General features: G+C 41.2%; 1 protein-coding gene and 1 pseudogene across 2 annotated transcripts in view; both read left to right on the forward strand.

The window, feature by feature from the left end:
* Positions 1 to 11,975, forward strand: part of GTF2E2 (general transcription factor IIE subunit 2) — a 66,517-nt gene extending 54,542 nt beyond the window's left edge. Inside the window, exons 7-8 of the mRNA XM_032413468.1 lie at positions 9,952 to 10,067; positions 11,255 to 11,975. Coding sequence (XP_032269359.1) covers positions 9,952 to 10,067; positions 11,255 to 11,371 — 233 coding nt within the window. The 3' untranslated portion in view covers positions 11,372 to 11,975. The remainder of the gene's footprint in view (positions 1 to 9,951; positions 10,068 to 11,254) is intronic.
* Positions 6,067 to 7,167, forward strand: LOC116637863 (annotated as a pseudogene). Its single transcript, XR_004300543.1, has one exon. The product of XR_004300543.1 is annotated as a tetraspanin-17-like (transcript).
* Positions 11,976 to 20,805: the final 8,830 nt, after the last annotated feature.

The raw sequence follows: 20,805 nt of genomic DNA on the forward strand, positions 1-20,805 counted from the left end.
TGCTTAATCGACTGAGCCACCCAAGTTCCCCCATTGAGGTTTTTTATTCAGGGATTTTCCTCTGAAAATAGCACAAGCAACACTTTTTTAGCAAAGAAAGTAGTTAAATTTTGTTTTAATGTACTTTCAGTTCCATTGTGCCATTAAAATTTATATTGTATTTATTTTTTTGGTGGTATGTTAATATACATATTAGCTTTCTAGACCATTGCTGTCACTATTCTAATAGGTATTATTGCCTCTGTGATTGTGTCATAAGAGGCCTGAAGTCTGTAAACTCTAGACATGTCAAGTAGGAAGTCACAGTAGTTTCAGCCTTCAAGGAACTGAAACTGCAATGCTGCTGAGTGTATTGACTGAAAGTTGAGTAAAAGATGTTTTTATCATATATATACTTTTATTCTCTTTATCTTTTTTCTTATGCAGAAAAAAATATACAGTTTGTTACACAGTTATATCACGTAATATTTATTCTAGATAAAGATAATTTTACATGTTGATAGTTAGAATTTAACATGTCATGGGTTAAAATGCCTGAACTATTCTTTTTTTTGGGATGACATACTTCAACAGCTGTGGTAAATTTGACATAAAATTCTGGTTTGGTATTTTATGTTTAAAGATTTATTTATTTTTTAAAATCCAGATCTGCTTATTTATTTATTTATTTATTTATTTATTTGAGAGAGAAAGAGATAGCAAGAAAGAGCACAAGCAGGGAGGAGAGGGAGAAGCAGGCTCCCTGCTGAGCAGGGAACCCGACATGGGGCTCTATCCCAGGACCCTGGGATCATGACCTGAGCTGAAGGCAGACACTTAACAGACTGAGCCACCCAGGTGCCCCAGATTTATTTATTTTAGAGTGAGTAGGGGGTGCAGAGGAGAAGGAGAGAGAATCTCCAGCAGAATCCCCACTGAGCGAAGCACCTGACATGGCTGGATCTCACGACCTTGAGATCATGACCTGAGCTGAAATCAAGTCGGATGCTTAACCAACTGAGCCACCCAGGCACCTCTCAATATTGTGGGTGCCTGAGTGGCTCAGTCGATTAAGTGTCTGCCTTCAGCTCAGGTCATGATCCCTGGGTCCTGGGATCAAGTCCCACTCTGGGCTCCCTGCTCAGTGGGGAGTCTGCTTCTCCCTCTACCCCTTCTCCCTGCTCGTTATGTCTCTCTCTCTCTCTCTCAAATAAATATTTAAAAAACCCCAATATTTTGTGCTTTCTTGGAATTAGAGTGATGTTTTTATTGCTGACTTAGAAGTTTGACCTGAAGCTATTTTCTCTCACATAAGCCGAGCAGAGCTAGTTGCATTAATCACATTGTTCTTTAGCCAAAAAAGTGGATAGATAGGGACTTCTGGCTTACACTTAAAGTGGAGAAAGCTGATCAGAGCATTGTTGCACTCATACAGCAATAATAATAAACCCTGAACAGCTGCAAATTTATAGTTTTCTTGAATCCATCAGAGAGCTGAGGTTGTAGGACAACCACCTACCCTGAAATCTAAGGAAAGACAGGCACCTCCAAGAAAAGATGGGATGCAAGTACTTGTTTACGTGGGACAGACAAAATGAACACCACTCAGAAGAATTCAGTTAAAACAAATTTTTTTTTTCCCTAAAGATTTTATCCATTCATTTGAGAGAGAGCACAAGCGAGCATGAGTGGGGGAAGGGGCAGAGGGAGAAGCAGGCTCCCCGCTGAGCAGGGAGCCCCACGTGGTGCTTGATCCCAGAACTCTGGGATCATGACCTGAGCCGAAGGCAGACACGTAACTGACTGAGCCACCCAGGTGCCCCTAAAATTTTTAATGAACTGCTAAAGGCTTAAATTGGACTAGCAAGAAGATACAGAATCCTTGGGAGCTGAGAACACATGGGAGGGAATTCATACCTACTTGCAGGCTTTCTTCCACAGACTTCACTGGATGCTTATAAAAAAGAGAGGATAGGACTGGGTACTGTCCTCATTGGGCAGGCCTGCAGGAGGGCAATGGTAGATGCTTCAGGAAAGACCATGAAGCCCTGTCTGAAGCTTCTTCCTGCCTCTCTGCTGTGAGACAGAAGCCCTAACCTGCAGGGGGAATGGAACAGAAAGAAAGCCTTCCACCCCTGGGGAAGGGGCAGGAACATGTGCTGGGCCCAGGACTTCAGCACAGGGGGATGGGCAGGAACATTGAGAAGGCCATATGCCAGATACCAAGAACATAGTACTTGACTGTCACCACGGCTTAGTCAGAATTTCAGAGAACTCCCACTCCATACCAGGCTAACAGATGTAGAGTAATGGGTAACAATGGAGTTCTGTGAGAGTTGCAGGAGCTTGGAGGCAGAGAGACTGTATGAGATGCATGCTAAATGGAAGACCTAAAACTGTAGGTTGAGTAGACACTGAGAAAAACTCTCTGGCAAACAAGCCTCTACGCTAAACACAAGGTGTGGCTAGAGCAGTTTGAAGCCTGTGGTGCATTATAGGTATCCACAGCAGCAGCAGATTCCAAACCAAGCTCCTGTTCTGACAATAGAATGGCTACATCCACACCCTAAAGGCCTAGCATAAGGAAAGATAGGGTCATATCCAGACACAAAGACTGTTTATCTCAGTCTCAGTTGTCCTACAGAGGATATCCTGCGTTCAGTATATATTTGTGTGTGTGTGTGTATCAGGCATAAAAACAAGGAGAAAAGCGATAGAGTATTGAGACAAGGGAATTAACAAAATTCGTGGGACACAGGTACTGGAAATTGTTTGACATGGAATTTAAGATAACTATGATTTATATGTTAAGGCCTCTGGTAGAAAAGGCAGGCAACATGCACGATTGTATAGGATATTTCAGAGGTAGACATTATAAGAAAATCAAATGAAAATTATTTTTAAGATTTTTTTTTTATTTGAGAGAGAGAGAGGAGAGCACAGAGGGAGAGGGAGAAGCAGACTCCCCGCTGAGCAGGGAGCCCAATGTGGGGCTTGATCCCAGAACCCCAAGGCTATGACCTGAACTGAAGGCAGCCTCTTAACTGACTGAGCCACCCAGGTGCCCCCAAATGAAAATTTTAGTAGTGAAAAACACAGTAATAGACAAAGAATGCCTTCAATAAGCTCATCAGTATACTTGGCATAACCAAAGGAAGAACCAGTAAACTTGAACATAGGCCTGTGCAAATTATCTAAACTAAAATGCAGAGAGGAAGTTACAAGATAATATCACATGGTCAGAATGTATAATTTAAATCCCAGAAGGAGAAGAGAAAGAGAATAGGGCAGAAGAAATAATGGCCAAGGATTTTGAAAAACTAATGGTAGACGCTGCACCAAAGATCCTAGAAGCTCAGAGAATGAGGCAAGATAATCCTCCAAAACAAATGACAAGAAAAGCACCCAGGCATTTATATTCAAACTGCTGAAAGTTGATGATGATGAGAAAATACTGAAGGTAGGAGCACCTGGGTAGCTCAGTTGGTTGGGCATCTGCCTTTGGCTCGGGTCATATCCGATGCTTAACCATCTTAGACACCCAGGCACCGCAAAAGGGAAGAACTTTCAACCTAGAATTCTGTACCCAGCAAAACCAATTTTTTTTTTTTAAGGATTTTATTTATTTTAGAGAATGAGAGGGGGGGGGGGAGGGGCAGAGGGAGAGGGACAAGCGACTCCCCACTGAGCAGGGAGTGTGACGTGGGGTTCTATCCCAGGACCCCAAGATTATGACCTGAGCCAAAGGCAGAGGCTTAACCGACTGAGCCACCCAGGCACCCTAAAACCAGTCTTTTAAAAATGAAGGAGAATTTCAGAGTAATATTCTCATGGTACCAGAGAAACTGAGATAAGTCATTATCATAAGACCTGCATTACCAGATTCAATAAGGAAATTCTTTCAGGCAAAAGGGATGTGATACTAGATAGTAACTTGGATCTATACAGATAAGTAGGTGTGTTGTAGCGGGTGAATATAAAATTTGTGTTTTTCTAATTAAAACATTTAAAAGTATACTAAAAATTTTTTCTTATTAATTGCTTTGAGCTCAAGGGGCACCTGGGTGGTTCAGTTGGTTAAGTCTCCGACTCTTGATTTCAGCTCAGATCTTGATCTCAGGGTCATGAGTTCAAGCCTCACATTGGGCTCCATGTATAGAGCCTACTTAAGAAAAAAGAAAAGGGGCACCTGGGTGGCTCAGTTGGTTAAGCATCTGCCTTCGGCTCAGGTCATGATCCCAGGGTCCTGGGATCGAGCCCCACATGGGGCTCCTTGCTCAGCGGGGAGTCTGCTTCTCCCTCTGCACCTCCCCTCCCGCTTGTGCTCTCTCTGAAATAAATAAAATCTTAAAAAAGAAAAAAGAAGGATAACTGATTATAAAGAAGTATTAAAATATATTTTATGTTTACAGCAAATATAAAAGTAAAATTTATGACAGCTCAAAGGTCAGAGAAGGATACTATTATAACATGTTTTTAAAAATTTTTATTTTTATTTTTTTTAAAGATTTTATTTATTTATTTGACAATCAGTGAGAGAGGGAACACAAGAAGGGGGAGTGGGAGAGGGAGAAGCAGGCTTCCAGCTCAGCAGGGAGCCCGATGTGGGGCTCGATCCCAGGACTCTGGGATCAGGACCTGAGCCCAAGGCAGACACTTAACAACTGAGCCACCCAGGTGCCCCTAAAAATTTTTATTTTTAAAGATTTATTTATTTTAGAGAGTGTGTGGGAGTGGGGCGGGGGGCAAAGGAGAGAATCTCATGCAGACTCCCCACCCACCGAACATGGAACCCAACATGGGGCTCAGTCTCATGACCCTGAGATCTTGACCTGAGCCAAAATCAAAAGTCAGATGCTTAACCGAGTCACCGAGGTGCCCCACAATTATAGCATTTTTACATTATATGTGAACTGGTATAATTTACTTGCCAGCTAGGCTCTGATTAATTAAACGTGTATTATAAACCCTAGGACAACTACTAAAACCATTGTTTTCGAAAAAGAAGTAACTATAGTTAAAAATACTGTATTATACATTTGAAAGAGAGTAGATCTTAAAAGTTCTCATCACAGGGAAAAAATTGTAACTGTAGGGGCACCTGGGTGGCTCAGTCGGCTAAGCATCTTAGCCCACATCATGATCTTGGGGTCCTGGGATCGAGCCCCGCATCAGGCTCTCTGCTCATTGGGGAGTCTGCTTCTCCCTTTGTGTGCGTGCGCGAGCGCTCTCTCTCAAATAAGTAAAATCTTAAAAAAAAAATTGTAATTGTGTGGTGATGAGTGTTAAATTACTTTGGTAATTGTTTTTTATATATACATATATCCAATCATTGTGTTCTATAACTAAACCTAATACAGTGTTGTGTCAGTCATATCTCAGTAAAAAAGTATAATGTGCCAATAACAGATAGAAAATCAGAAAAAATACACTCACTTAATTCAAATGAACACCGAACAGAAGGAAAAAAACAAGGAGTACATGGAATAGAAATGGTAAGATGATAGATTTTATTCCAGCCATTCTTAATAATTGTGTTAAATGTAAATCATTTAAACATACTAATTAAGATTTTCATCTGTTTAAACATCCAAAATCATCTAACATACTTTTCACTGTTAAATTGTTCAAACATAATAATTGAGACAGATGTAAATTGTCTAAACATAATAATTAAGACAGAGATTTTCAGATTAGATACAAAAGCAAGACCCTGGTATATACTTTCTATAAGAAACTCACTTTAAATATGAAGACATGGGTTAAAAGTAATGTATAGCCCCTGTGGAAGGCAGTATGGATGTTCATCAGAAAGTTAAAAATAGAACTATGCTCACATCCAGCAGTCGAACTACTGGGTATTTACCCAGAGGATACAAAAACACGAACTCAGAGGGATACATGCACCCCTCTGTTTATAGCAGCATTTTTACAATTGCCAAGATACGGAAGCAGCCCAAGTGTCCATTGACTGATGAATGGATAACGAGGATGTGGTATAGCCTGGGGAGCTCTAGCCCAGGGTGGCCCTTGGAGGGCTGGCCTGACCCCAGCTCTGGTTTCTGGGCCAGTGGGTGGCTGCTCACCATGCTGGGCTAGCACCTGCACTTCCAGGAACCTGAGGTCGGCTGCTGTGGGAAATACTGCCTTTTTGGCTTCAACATTGTCTTCTGGGTGCTGGGAGCCCTGTTCCTGGCCATTGGCCTCTGGGCCTGGGCTGAGAAGGGCGTTCTCTGCAACATCTCAGCACTGACAGATCTGGGAGGCCTTGAGCCCGTGTGGCTGTTGGAAGCGGTTGGAGGTGTTGTGTCAGTGCTGGGCTTTGACAGCGGCATTGGGGCTCTGTGGGAGAACACCTTCCTGCTCAAGCTTTTCTCCGTGTTTCTCAGCCTCATTTTCTTCCTGGAGCTGGCAACAGGGATCCTGGCCTTCATATGCAAGGACTGGATTCAAGACCAGCTCAGTTTCTTCCATCAATAACAATGTCAGGAATCTCTTTGCTCAGGAATAGTGGTTTTGCTGTGGAGCCCGAGGGCCTAATGGTTGGCCCCTCAATCTGTATTTCAACTGCACTGACTTGAACCTGAGCCAGGAGCGCTGCAGGGTCCCCTTCTCCTGCTGCGCCAGGGACCCAGCAGAAGATGTCCTCAACACCCAGTATGGCCACGATAGCTCACACTGGGGCTGGAGCAGCAGGGCTCCATCCGCACTAAAGGCTGCATGGGGTCTTTGTGGGCATCGCCCTCCTCCAGATCTTTGGTATCTGCCTGGCCCAGAACCTTGTGAGTGCCATCAAGGCAGTGAAGGCCAATTGGTGAGGCTGCCACACTGGTGCACAGGGAGCTACCATCTCCACTCCTGTTGGGTGGTGGGCTCCCAAGGGGACCGGGAATGGTACAGCTAAGAGGGCGCAGGCCAGGTGGGGTGGGAGGGGTCTGCCATATCCCCACCCAGGCTGGGACACACTTCTCTGTGCATGACTGTGTGAGGCAGGCCTGGGGCCCGCTGTTGCCTGGGACACAGCTTCACGAAGCGGCTTCAGAGCTGTCTTCTCTACTAGCTGTGACCTTGACCCTGCCTGGAGCCCACTTGAGCCTCACCGCCTTAGACTCTAAAATGGGCCCAAGAATTTTCTCTCCCTTGCTTGCCTCTCCAGATCAAACATGGTGATGGCTAGAAACGACTCAAACAAAACCTTAACCCTGTTCCTCCGCACCCCCCAAAAGATATTATTTATGTATGTGTGTTTGTATCGGGCTCCTTGCTCAGCAGGGACTCTGCTTCTCTCCCTCTTCCTTTCCCTCTGTACCACCCCCCTGCTCATGCTCTTGCATACGTGCTCTCTAAAATAAATCTTAAAAAATCTGTAGAATTTTTGATGTAGTGAAAAGAAGGGCCATATGCACCCCAATGTTCATAGCAACAATGTCCGCAATAGCCAAACTGTGGAAAGAGCCGAGATGCCCTTCAACAGATGAATGGATAAAGAAGATGTGGTCCATATATACAATGGAATATTACTCAGCCATCAGAAAAGATGAATACCCAACTTTTACATCAACATGGATGGGACTGGAGGACATTATGCTAAGTGAAATAAGTCAAGCAGAGAAAGTCAATTATCATATGGTTTCACTTATTTGTGGAACATAAGGAATAACATGGAGGACATTAGGAAAAGGAAGGGAAAAATGGGGAGGGGGAATTGGAGGGAGAGATGAACCATGAGAGACTGTGGACTCTGAGAAACAAACAGGGTTTTAGAGGGGAGGGGGGAGGGGGGATTGGTTAGCCCGGTGATGGGTATTAAGGAGGGCACATACTGCATGGAGCACTGGGTGTTATATGAAAACAACGGATCGTGGATCACCACATCAAAAACCAATGATGTATGGTGACTAACATAACATCATAAAATTAAAAAAATAAATTAAAAAAATAAAGGACACCACAGGGATGGAAGAACAAAAAAAAAAAAATCTGTAGAATTTTAGTTTTTTCTAATTTACATAAATGAGATCACCCCATATCTGTTAGCCAATCCTTTTCTTAGGTGTTTTATACTGCTTTCGTTAGAGGTCTTAGCACCCAAAAGAGATGATAGAGGTCAGATGATGATGATAACTATAACAGGTATAGTTTTTTTCTTTGTGGGAGATACATACATTAACTCTAATGTCTACAGCTCTGTGAGACCGGTGGTATTATCCCTGTTTTGCAGATCAGGAAACTGAGGCAGAGGGGTTAAGTGACTTGCCCCGTGTTACGTAGTAAATGGAGTGCCTGGATTCACACCCAGGCCATCTGGTTCCCAGGCTGTACTGTACGAGTCTGCTAATTTTGCGTTTCACAGGAAAGATCTGGGCATAGCCAAAACGTGAATGAGTTATTTAGGAATTTACATAAAACCTCTTTAATGAGTTTGCTTATTTCCTTTCCTTTGCTGGCATACTTTGTTACACAGTTTTCATTGTTAGCTTAAGTGGGACAGGGATCTCTTCAATTCAGAGGATCCAATCTGAATTTGTAAATTCTAGCTTGTTTTTCTTTTCTGTTAGGAGATTTCTAAATCTGTTCTTACTTTATTTACTATAGTTTAGAGCATGCCTGACTTTCATGATACTTGGAGATCTTCTGCCAAAATAAATCCATCTGCTTTTAAATTTGATATCCCCTAATCATTTGCTATTTTCAGAAAACAGAAAAGCCAAAAACCAAACTGACAGAAAAAGAAAATAGAGCGTTCAGATCTTGGTTTCTAGATAACATTCTCCAATAAATGCAGTCCGGACTCCTTGACGAAATGGTTGATTCCAAGTTTGGGGAAATATAAGATGAGCTTGGAACATCTTTTGGTACTAGAAAGTAAGTGCTCAACAAAACAAAAAGAAAAAGGAAAGCAAGTAAAAAAGATACAGGAACAGTCTGAAGGGTCTCTGAATAACCAGAGCCAGCAAGTTTGAGTAACAGTGATAGCAATCGATTCTAATCCGTAAAATAAGTATCCATGAGTCCATACTACATCAAATAACAACTGAATAAATGGAGAAAGAATAGTCCTTCCTTACAGTAGAATTCTAATTTACACATCTGGAAGGAATGATGGAAATAATTTGCCAATAGGCAGACCCACAAGTAATAATTATAGGCAGGAGCTATCAGTGGATGCTAAAGTTAGCAAAAAGTGTGATGAGAAGTGGAGTATTTGCTTAGTCTCAGTAGATTTCCCCATAAGGTCCTCATTAATTACAAAGGGAAAAATAATAGCTTCATGGTGGGGAAATCTGACAGATACCAGCTTCACCAGCGATCAGTTTATCAGCCTCAGTAATAAGACGTTGACATCATGTACCCTTTGCACTGTGAAGGGCGCGTCATTTCTGTGATATTCTTGCCAAAAATGTATAACTTCAATATAATCATGAGGAAATACTAGACAACCCCAAAGTGAAGGCCATTCTGTAAAATAACTGAGCCAAACTCTTCAAGAGTCTTTATGACCTCTTGGTCCCCCATCTCCAGGTTTTTTGGTTTCAAAAGTCTCTCTTGTTAATGAACTGTTATAGCTTCTTACCCCATATAAAACTTTGATTCCCTATCTCCTTTCATGTTTCTTTTTACTGATAGGGAGAGGAAATGGAGTATCCTGAGCTCAGGGGTTGAACAGGAATTTTTAACTGTTTCATTGGAGAGAACTGCTTTTTGGACTAAAAGGAGAATGTCAGCTTCAGGGAGTTTTCAGGGACACAGCCCTTCATTACCGGCCTCAGAAAAGAACACTACTGTTCCCAGCCTCTTCTGCTACTCACGGTCCAGCATTTGAGTGTTCTTGTCTTCCTTCCTTTGATTTTATAATGAAATCTTAGGTGTGCAATTTTAGACCAGAGGAGATAATAGCGAGGCCTGGATTTTTATCACAAATGCTATAGCTTGTAAACATCTGTTGTAAAATCACTACTATCTTGTTGGCAGAGTTTCAGAAACTCTGGAGGAGCGTCACTGTGGATTCAATGGATGAGGAGAAAATTGAAGAATATCTGAAGCGACAGGGTATTTCTTCCATGCAGGAATCCGGACCAAAGAAAGTGGTATGTGGTCTCTTGAGGAAAAAAAAAAAAGTAATCCTCTGTTCTTTGAACTGTGAGCCTGCTTCCTGTTCTCTCTGAAGAGCGGGTAGTTGGTTCTCTCTTCCAGTTTTTTCTCAGTGTCCTAATCAGTGATCTTGGTCAGATGCAAACCAGATCATGTCTGATTTATGGGGGGCCAGTGGATCTCTGTCCCCGGGTGCTGCGGCCCAGGCATGTGAGAGCTTTCCTCATTACCCCTCCAGCCCCTGTCTTAGCAGGGACTACTCTTAAGGTCGAGTCATACCCAGCATTTTCTAGTGCCCACATGTTGCCCTCCCAGTTTCTAAAAGGAGCTTGCTTCGTCATCTTGGCCTTTAAGACCTTAATTGTGCTCCCCTCCCCCTTGCTCCCTGTGGTCTTGGTCCCTGGCTCCGCCTCAGCCCTGATCACATTGTTGTCCTTGTTGACTTTCAGATTCCTTAGGAACCAGATACTGTATAGTCCCAAAGCCCGATCAAAGGAGGGGTTTGTAATGGAAAGATGACTTGTGAATTGCCTTCTGCCAGCTAATCAGTTGTCTGTAGTCCAAGGACAAACCCAGTTTGGGGGATAATTCACCAACACCCTAACTGTAGCTGCTCTGCTCCTCCCCCTTTCCCATGTCTACCGTCAGTCTTTGTAGCTTGCCTTCTTTGGGATTTTGTGTGTGTGTGTGTTTTATTCAGTGAATTTGTAGGACTCCCTAAAAGGTTGAATTTATTGCCCAGTGATCTCCATGAATTAGTGTAATTGCAGCACTTTTTTATGAGTTATTTTCTCCTATCGTTGCTTAGTTTGTTGACTTTCTTTTAAAAATGTGATTTTAAATTTCAAGGACACAGAAAAGAGTGGAGAATAATATTTAACAAATCTTTGTGTGCGTAGCCACTTCCCAATTTTGCTGTATTTCGGTATTTTGCCTTATTTACTTCAGATCTTTTTTTATTGGTAATGGTGGATGTATTTTTAAACCTAAGTATCGAGAATCATTCTGGGGAGTTTCTTGTGCTAGCCCCGTTATTCCCGGTGGCGGTGTGCATGTCTGTGGTTGGGGGTTGGCGTGGGCAGCTGGGCCACCTAGCAGGAAGAAAGGTTTCTGCACATCGTTAGTAAATCCTTGCTATTCAGCCCTTCTGAGTAGCTGTTTCTGTTTTTACCTTTTCTTGTAGGCCCCTATTCAGAGGAGGAAAAAGCCAGCTTCACAGAAAAAGCGACGGTTTAAGACCCACAACGAACATCTGGCTGGAGTGCTGAAGGACTACTCTGACATTGCTCCTGGCAAATAGCAAACAGTTTTGTTCATGAGCAAAGAGTTAACAAAGTCAAGATCTTTCTTGTTGATGCTGGGCTCTGAAGACTGTCTTCCCATTCTACTTCTTAGGACTGAGGAGAGAAGCAGTTCAGTTTACAGAACAAGAGCAAATTACCAAACTCAAAGCTTACTTTAATTGAATGGGCTAATGAGATATGTGATACTCCCTGTTAACCTGTTACTTCTGGGGGAAAGGCGCTTAGCATGGCATGCAAGTGTCTTTGCTACTTATCTCTATTTCTAAGTGGTTCCTGGTTCCATTTCTCTTCCTTTATTACTTTAGAACAAGTTTGCAGATAAATAGTCTTGAATGCAATATTTGTTTATTCCAGAAGAACATATTTATAATAAAATCATTGTAGAAGGAACTCTAAGATGTTAGTGAATTCAGTTTGTTTCTTTCTGTCCTTGGCAATGGCAGATGGCAGCTCCGGTCTTTAACTCCCACAGGATGCATGTTTGGGATGTTGTTGAAGACTGTGATTTGTGCTGTGGTGCTGAGCATATGGATCTCACAATTGGAACACAAGATGTGCCTCTTGTTAGCAAATGTGACAATAAAGATACACTACATGTGATTTTTAATGTTTTTTTTTTTTTTTTAAAGCCTAAATCAGTACTGAGCTTCTTGGATTTTGCAAGTCCTTTTGGCTCATGCCATCTCCAACAAAGATAGGTAGAGTCTTCTTGCCAACCTGAACGTCATCTTTACCCTGTTCCAACCCTCATGGGATTTGACCCTGATTTTTTTCTAGGGGAGACTCCCTCTGTCTTCCCACTGGCTGAGCTCAGAGCCATTATCAAAGATGTGGGTTCTTAGCAGTCATGGTGATATATAGGAAGGAAGTCTGTGTGGTTATTGCAGCCTTCTGTGGTAAACTACCTGTTTTCCTTACCTCTGCTTGTTACTTGGTATGGTGGTCCTTTGGGTTGGTTCTTAGAGTCCTCATATCGTAAATTGAAATTGCAGTGGATTATAAAAATAAGGTTCAGTGTTCTCAAGAAAGGTGTGATGGTAACCCAGAGCAGTAAGTACTTTGTGCAGATGATGAGCTTTTTTGCTGTTTTAGTTCTCTTTATCCTTCTGATTTGTGTCTCATCCATTTACATAGTCCTGTTTTTGTTTCCTCTTTCTTATATCCCAGCCCCAAAACATGGCCCCAGAAGATGTAAAGCTGAGGGTCCCCACGGTAATTTAGAACACGGGAAACTCAATGTGTCTTTGTTACCAGGTTTTTTTGTTTTTGTTTTTGTTTTTTTGCCAGTAAGGAGGAACTTCTAACGTCTTATGACATAAAACTAGTTTTCTTGTAGAAATTCTGAAGCTAGCTTATCTCCAAGTATGCCTACTTTTGGTGGTCTGTATACATCATTCTGTTTTATTTGCCAGTAATATTGAGGTATAGTTGACATACAGCATGAGTTTAAGGTGTACAGCATAATGATTTGACTTACATATATTAGGAAATGATAACTACAGTAAGTTTAGTTAACATCCATCATCTCCTATAGGTACAAAAAATAGAAAAAAAAATTTTTCCATGTGGTGAGAACTCATAGAATTTACTCTTAATATATGCCACATACACCTTCCATATATGCCACAGAGCAGGATTAGGGTCATCATCCCGCTGTACATTACATCCCAGTCCTGACTTATCTTGGAACTGAAATTTGTACCATTTGACCACCTCCACCCAATTTCCCCTGCCCCACCCCTGCCTCTGGTAACCACAAATATTATTTCTTCTATGAGTTTTTATTTTTTTGGTTTCACATATAAGATCATACAGTATTTTCCTTTGTCATATTTCACTTAGTGTAATGCCCTCAAGGTCCATCCATGTTGTTTCAAATGGCAGATTTCATCCTTATTACAGCTGAAGTATTCCATTATAGAATAATATTCTATTCCATCCACATCTTTATTCACTCGTCTGTCGATAGACGCTTAGGTTGTTTCCATGGGGTGCAGATAGCTCTTACACATACTGTTTTCATTTACTTCGGGTATATTCCCAGAAGTGGGATTGCTAGATCACTTGGTAATTCTGTTTTTAATTTTTTTGAGAAAACTCCACATTTTCTGTAGTGGCAGTACCAGTTTACAAACCCACCATCAGTGCACAAGGGTTCCCTTTTTTCCACATCCTTGCCAGCATTTGTTACTTCTTTTTGATGCTAGCCAGAATTCTAATAGCATCAGAATACCTCATTGTGATTTTAATTTGCATTCCTCTAATGATTAGTGATGTTCAGCATCTTTTCATGTGCCTGTTGGCCATTTGTATATTTTCTTTAGAAAAATGTCTATTTCAGGTCTTTTGTCCAGTTTTTAGTTGGATTTCTTTTCTTTCTTTCATTTTTTTTTTTTTTTGCTATTGTAGGAGTTTTATATTTTTGAATGTTAACCTCTTATTAGATATAGGGTTTGCAAATATTTTTTTCCCAATTGATATGTTGCTTTTTCATTTTGTTGATGATTTCTTTGCTGTGCAGAACTTTTTAATATAGTCCCATTTGCTTATTTTTTATTTGTGGCTTGTGCTTTAGGTGTGATTATCTGAAAAATCATTGCTAAGATCCATGTCAAAGAGCTTTTCTCCTGTGTTTTTTTCTAGGAGTTTAATGGTTTCTACTCTTACATTTAAGTCTTTAATCCATTTTGTATTAAGTTCTGGGAGTGGCGTAAGGTAAAGGTCTAGTTTCATTCTTTTATGTATGAGTACCCAATTTTCCCAGCAACATTTATTGAAGCAACTGTTTATTGAGAGTTCTTGGCTCCCTTATCAAATATTAGTTGACACTATTTGTTAATAATATTTAATACTGTTTCAGTTACTATAGCATTAATACAGCTTGAAGTCAGGAAGTGTGATGCCTCCCACTTTGTTCTTTCTCAAGATTGCTCTGGCTATTTGGGGTCTTTTGTGGTTCCTTATAAATTTTAAGAGTGTTTTTTCTACTTCAGTAGAAAATGCCATTGGAATCTTGATAAGGATTTCATCGAATCTGTATATTGCTTTGGGTAGTATGGACATTTTAACAATATTTGTCCAATTAATTTAGTCCATGAACACAGGATACCTTTACATTTATTTGTCTTGATTTCTTTCATCTGTGTCTTGTAGTTTTCAGTCTAGAGCTCTTTCACCCCCATGGTTAACTTTATTCCTAAGTACTTTATGTTGTTTTTGATGCTTTTGAAAAGGGATTTTCTTTTTTCTTTTTCAGATAATTTGTTGTTAGTTTATAGGAAAGTTGCTGATTTTTACATGTTAATTTTGTTTCCTGCAACTTCACTGAATTTGTTGATGAGATCCAGCAGTTTTTTTGGTGGAGTCTTTAGGATTTTCTTTCTATAAAATCATGTCATTTGCAAATAGGGACAGCAGTTCTGATGCTTATTTTTCTTGCTTGATTGTTCTGGTTAGCACTTCCAGTACTGTGTTGAATAGGATTGGTGAGATTGGGCACCCTTGTCTTGTTCCTGATCTTCAAGGAAAAGCTTTTAACCTTTCACCATTAAATACGATGTTAGCTGAGGGCTTGTCATATATGGCCTTAACTCTGTTGAGGTATGTTCCTTTTGTATCTGATTTGTTGAGTTTTTATCGTAAGTGGATGTTGAATTTTGATAAATGCATTTTCTGTATCTATAGAGATAATTTTTTCTTTCATTTTATTAATGTGATGTATTACACTGATTGATTTGCATATATTAAACCATCCTTGCATCTTAAGGATAAATCTCTGTCTTTCTCAAATAAATAAACTTGATCATTATGAAGGAGCTTAATGTGTTGCCAAATTTGGTTTGCCAGTATTTTACTGAGAATTTTTGCATCTGTGTTCATCACGGATATTGGCCTATAGTTTTTTCTGGTAATGTCCTGTTTTGGCTTTGGTACCATTGTAATGCTTGCCTTGTAAGATGAGTTTGGGAGTGTTCTCTCAGAGTTTTTGGAAAGGTTTGAGAAGGATTGACATTAATTCTTTAAATGTTTGGTAAAATTCATTCTTTGAAGCCATCTGGTCTTGGGCTTTTCTTTGTTGGGGGATTTTTGATTGCTGATTCAGTTTCCTACTAGTAATTGGTCTATTTAGATTTTCCACTTATTCTCGATTCAGACATGGTAGGTTGTATTTTCTAATAAAATTTTCCATTTCGGAGAGCCTGGCTGCCTCAGTCAGTAGAGCATAAAACTCTTGATATTGGGGTCCTGACTTAAGCCCCATGTTGAGCATAGAGCTTACTTAGAAAAACAAAAACAAAACAAAAATTTTTTTCCATTTCTTCTAGGTTGACAAATTTGGTGTACAGTTGTTCATAGTAGCCTCTTAGGATCCTTTGTACTTCTGTGGTATCAGTTGTAATGTTTCCTTTTTCATTTATAATTTTGCTGATTTGCAATCTCTCTTTTTCTTGGTTAGTCTAGCTAAATGTCAATTTTATCTTTTCAAAGAACCATCTCTTTGGTTAATCTTTTCTATAGTTTTTTTGTTCTCTATCATATTAATTTTTTTTTTAATTTTCACATCTAGCTTTTTAATTTTTTTTAAGATTTTATTTATTTGAGAGAGACAGAGAGAGTAAGCATGAGCAGGGGGAGGGGCAGAAGGAGAAGCAGACTCCCCACTGAGCAGGGAGCCTGACATGGGGCTCAATCACAGGACCCTGAGATCATGGCCTGAGCCAAAGGCAGATGCTTAACCAACTGAGCCACCCAGGTGCCCCTATCATATTTACTTTTGCTTTAATCTTTATTATTTCTTCCCTCCTGTTCACTTTTGGCTCACTGTTCTTTTTCTAATTCTTTAATGCTTAGAGTTGGGTTGTTTATTTGAGGTCTTTCTTGTTTCTAACTGTAGGTGTTTACTGCTGTGAATTTCTTTAAGAACTGCTTTTGCTGGTGTTTAGGTGGCTGCCAGTTAAGCATCTGCCTTTGGCTCAGGTCATGCCTGGGATCGAGTCCCACATTGGGCTCTCTGCTCAGCAGGGAGCCTGCTTCTCCCTCTCCTTCTGCCTGCCACTCCCCCTGCTTATGTGTGCACTCTCTCTCAAATTAAAAAAAAACAAAACTGCTTTTGCTGCATCCCATAAGTTTTGGTAGATTGTGTTTCCATTTTTGTCTCAAGATACTTTCTCATTTAATTTCTTTGATCCACTGGTGGTTCAGGAGAGTGTTCAATTTCCATGTATTGGTGAATTTCTCCATTTTCTGCAGCTCCCCCTGCTTGTGCTCTCTTGCACACATACACACTCTCTCTGTGCCAAATAAAAAAAATATATATATTTTTAAAGATTTTATTTATTTATTTGACATTGAGAGAGACAGAGAGGGAACACAAGCAAGGGGAGTGGGGGAGGGAGAAGCAGACTCCCCGCTGAGCAGGGAGCCTGATGCAGGGCTCAATCCCAGGACCCTGGGATCATGACCTGAGCCGAAGGCAGACGCTTAACTACTGAGCCACCCAGGTGCCCCAAATAGAAATCATTAAAAAAAAAATTTACCAAGACTTATTTTTTTGGCCTAGCATATGGTTTATCCTAGAAAATGTTCCCTGTGTGCCTGAGAAGAATATGTAGCTTGCTCTTGTCAGATACAACATTCTATATTTGGTTGTTAGGTCCATTTGGTCTGTAAGTATTGTTCAGATCTGTTTCCTACTGGTTCTCTGTCTGGATGATCCATCCATTGTGGAGAGTGGGGTATTAAAGCCCCCAACTATTAATATATTGCTGTTTATTTTTCCTTTTAGCTCTGTTAGTTTTTGCTTTATATATTTGGGTCCTCTGATATTGGTGCATAAATATTTACAATTGTTTTATCTTCTTGAAAGATTGACCCCTTTATCATTCTATGATGACCTTTGTATCTTTTTACCATTTTTGAGTTTTATTTTGTCTGATATATATATATCTCCTCCTTTTTTTTGTTTTTGATATCATTTCCTTAAAGTATCTTTTACCATCCCTTCAATCTTAGTCTGTGTGTGTCTTTAAGGCTAAAGTGAGTGTCTTGTAGGCAGCATTTCATTAGATCTTGTTTTTTAATACAGTCAAGGTGTTCTGTGTATTTCAATTGCAGAATTTAATCCATTTATGCTTAAAGTAATTATTGACAGGTAGAGACTTATTGTTGCTATTTTGTTAAATTTTTTTTAGATCCATTTTTGTAGTTTTGTAGATCCATTGTTCCTTGTTTCAAATTTTGTCTTTTTTTGTGTTTTGATGTCCTTTGGTATCAGTATGCTTTGACTTCTTTATCATGTTCTTCTGTGTAATCACTGTACATTTTTCCCTTGTGGTTACCATGAAGCTTATGTAAAATATCTTAAAATTATAACACCGTTATTTAACCTGATAACAACTTCAATAGGATTTCTAAACTTTACACTTATACTTATCTTCCTGCTCACACTTTAGGTTATTGATATTGTTTACATATTTTTAATATTGTGTAACTAATAACAGATTATTGTTATGTTTCTTTTTTTCTGTGTTTTTAAACTTTTGAACTAGAGTTGTAAGTGAACTATGCACTGCTATTACTATGTTACAGAATCTAATTTTGACTGTATTTACCATTATCAGTGAGTTTTATGCTTTCTGTGTTTTTTCAGTGTTACTTAGCATCTTTTTTACTTCCCTCCTAAGAACTCCCTTTAGCATTTCTTATTAGGCAGGTCTAGTGATGTTGAACCACCTCAGCTTTTGTTTGGGAAAGTATTTCTCCTCATTTCTAAAGGCCAGCTTTTCCAAGTATAGACTTTTTGGTTGATAGTTCCCCCCCCCCCAACATTTTGAATATGTCATCCTATTCTTCCCTGGCCTAAAACCTTTCTGATTAGAAATCCTCTGATTAGGGGTGCCTGGGTGGCACAGTGGGTTAAGCGTTTGACTCTTGGTTTTGGCTCAGGTTGTGAGATTGAGATTGAGCTCTCTGCGCTCAGTGTGGAGTTGGCTTGGGATTCTCTCTCCCTCTTCCCCCCCCCTGCCCTGCCCCGTGCTTGCTCTCTCTGTCAAATAAATATTGAGGGAGAGAGAACGAGCGGGGGGAGGGCCAGAGGGAGAAGCAGATTCCCTGCTGAGCAGGAAGCCCTTAAGAACCCTGAGATTATGACCTGAGCTGAGGGCAGATGCTTAACCGACTGAGCCACCCAGGCACCCCATAAATAAATAAATCTTAAAAAAAAAATACTCTGATAGTCTTATGTGGGTTCCTTTGTAATTTCCTTTACTCTTGCTGCTTTCAAAATTCTTTGACTTTTGACGATTTTTTAAAAATGTGTCTTGGTGTATCCCTATTTGGGTTCAGCCTAATTGGAGTTCTTTGGGCCTCAGGGATCTGGATGTCCATTTCTCTCCCAGGTTTGGAAAGTCTTTTGCCATTATTGCTTTAAATATACTTACTCTCTTTTTCATCTTCTGGAATTCCCATCACATGAATATTGTTTCTTTTGATTGTGTCCAGTAAATCCCATAGATATTCTTAACTCTTTTTTCATTCTTTTTTCTTTTTGCTCCTCTGGATAATTTCTAGTGCCCTTTCCCCCAGGTTGCTGATTCTTCTACTTTTGAAATTCTTTATTAAATGCCTCAGTGCAGTCATTGTATTTTCAGCTCTGGGATTTCTGTTTCTTTGTTGAACTTCTCGTTTTGTTCATTTATTGTTTTTTGACATTGTTGTCTGTGTAATTCGTTAAACTTTAAGAGGATTATTTTGAAGTCTTGGACAGTTTGTAGATCTCCATTTCTTTTGGACTGTACATGTTTACTTTAGCAGAGACAGTTCCTCATCAGTCAGCTTAGTTTGGGCTTCTGGATGTGTCTGCTAGTAACATCATTGGGCAGGTAGGGTTTGCTATCAGCTCTATTTTTGATGAAGCCACTGCCCAAGCTCTGAGGTCAGGGAGGCCGGGGGTGTTGGATAGGACTGCTGGCTTGGTTCCCTGCCAAAGTGAGTCTAGAGGATGGACTCTGCAGTTGCCTGGGTTCTCTGGTCAGGCTTTCTAGATGGGCAGGACTGGGTCCTATACTCAGGTGGGGCTACGAATTAGCCTCTCCGCCCTGCTCGGGCAGCAGCACAAGGCCCCAGGGCCTGCATGGCTTGGTGTTTGGTGCCCAAGTCAGGCATGACTGTACCCTGAATTCCCTGGCTAGTCGGGGCCCATGGTTTTACCCTGTGGACGGGGAGTGTGCTCTGGGTTCTCCATTCAAGTGCTACGGTAAGCAGGGCTGTTGGGTGGTCCAGGCAGCTCCCTGTGTGCTCTGGTGAGGTTCCCTGGTGGGCGGGCTGAAAGCTATATTCAGCAGTGGGTGGGGCTATGGATTCGTTTCCCTGCCCAGGCTCAGCAGAAGGAGCTTCAAGGTCAGTAAGACTGTTGTCTTGACTCAAGCCAACGCATCCCAAGTTCTCTGGCCAAACAGGCCCATTTGCTCTGCAGACTCCTGAGGCCTGCCTCCCAGACTCAGCGTCATGGGCTGTGCAGCTTTCCACGTATCCTGGCCGGACTTTCCGGTCAGGCAGGGTCAAGAGCTACACTCAGCATTGGGCAGGCTTATGGCTCCACTCCCTCCAGGGCTGGAAAATCGCTTCATTTGAGGACCTAGATCAGGCAGCCCTGCTCCCCACTGAGCCCCCTGGTCAGAGCGCATCACCAACTTCCTTCTGCAGATGAACAGAGCTACTGGTTGGGACTGCTGCTTGGGAGCTGCAGGTAGGAGCTTGGGCTGCCAAGATCTGAGTGCTGGTTGTTGCAAGCCCTTCCTCCCTTCTCTGTCACTGTCAGATTCCCAGTGGTCAAACTCCGCAGATGCCCCTGAAATCCTGGTGCAGCCGGACCCGAGTTGGTGCTCCTAAGAAGTGACCCACAATGTTGGGAAGCTTGCTGGCCACCCTGGCAGTTTTTCCCACCGGAGGAAGTAAGGCCAAGGGGAGGGGAGGCGCAGACAGTGAGTAGCTGCTCCCTTTATTCTTCTGATACGGTCTGTCTTGGTCTCCACGGTGCAGGAGGGTGCTTCAGCCTCCCCCTTGTGTTCCAGAATTCTCTCAGTGGTCTTGTCCTTGTATAGTTGTTGTTCTTGTGCCGGGGAGCAAAGTCAGGAATGACCTAAGTCGCCATTTGGTGATGTCACCTGTCACCATCCTGTTTCATTGGTTAGGTCTGGAAATGCATTTTGGGCATCTCAAACACTTGTTTTGCAAGGAGACATACCTGGCGGCCGCCATCACAGGGTCTAAGGTCAGATGCTTCGCTGCTGGGTGTGTTAGTAGTAGATTCGAGCTAAGCCTGTGCTCCCAGTATTACAAACTGGCATGTTGATTTCTTTTGTCTAAACTCCTTTCAGAAAGGAGGAAATTGAGATATAGAAATGCAGTATTTTGCTAAATTGTCACACCT

This window comes from Phoca vitulina, unplaced genomic scaffold (assembly GCF_004348235.1).
Source record: "Phoca vitulina isolate PV1807 unplaced genomic scaffold, GSC_HSeal_1.0 scaffold15, whole genome shotgun sequence".
Lineage (NCBI taxonomy): Eukaryota > Metazoa > Chordata > Mammalia > Carnivora > Phocidae > Phoca > Phoca vitulina.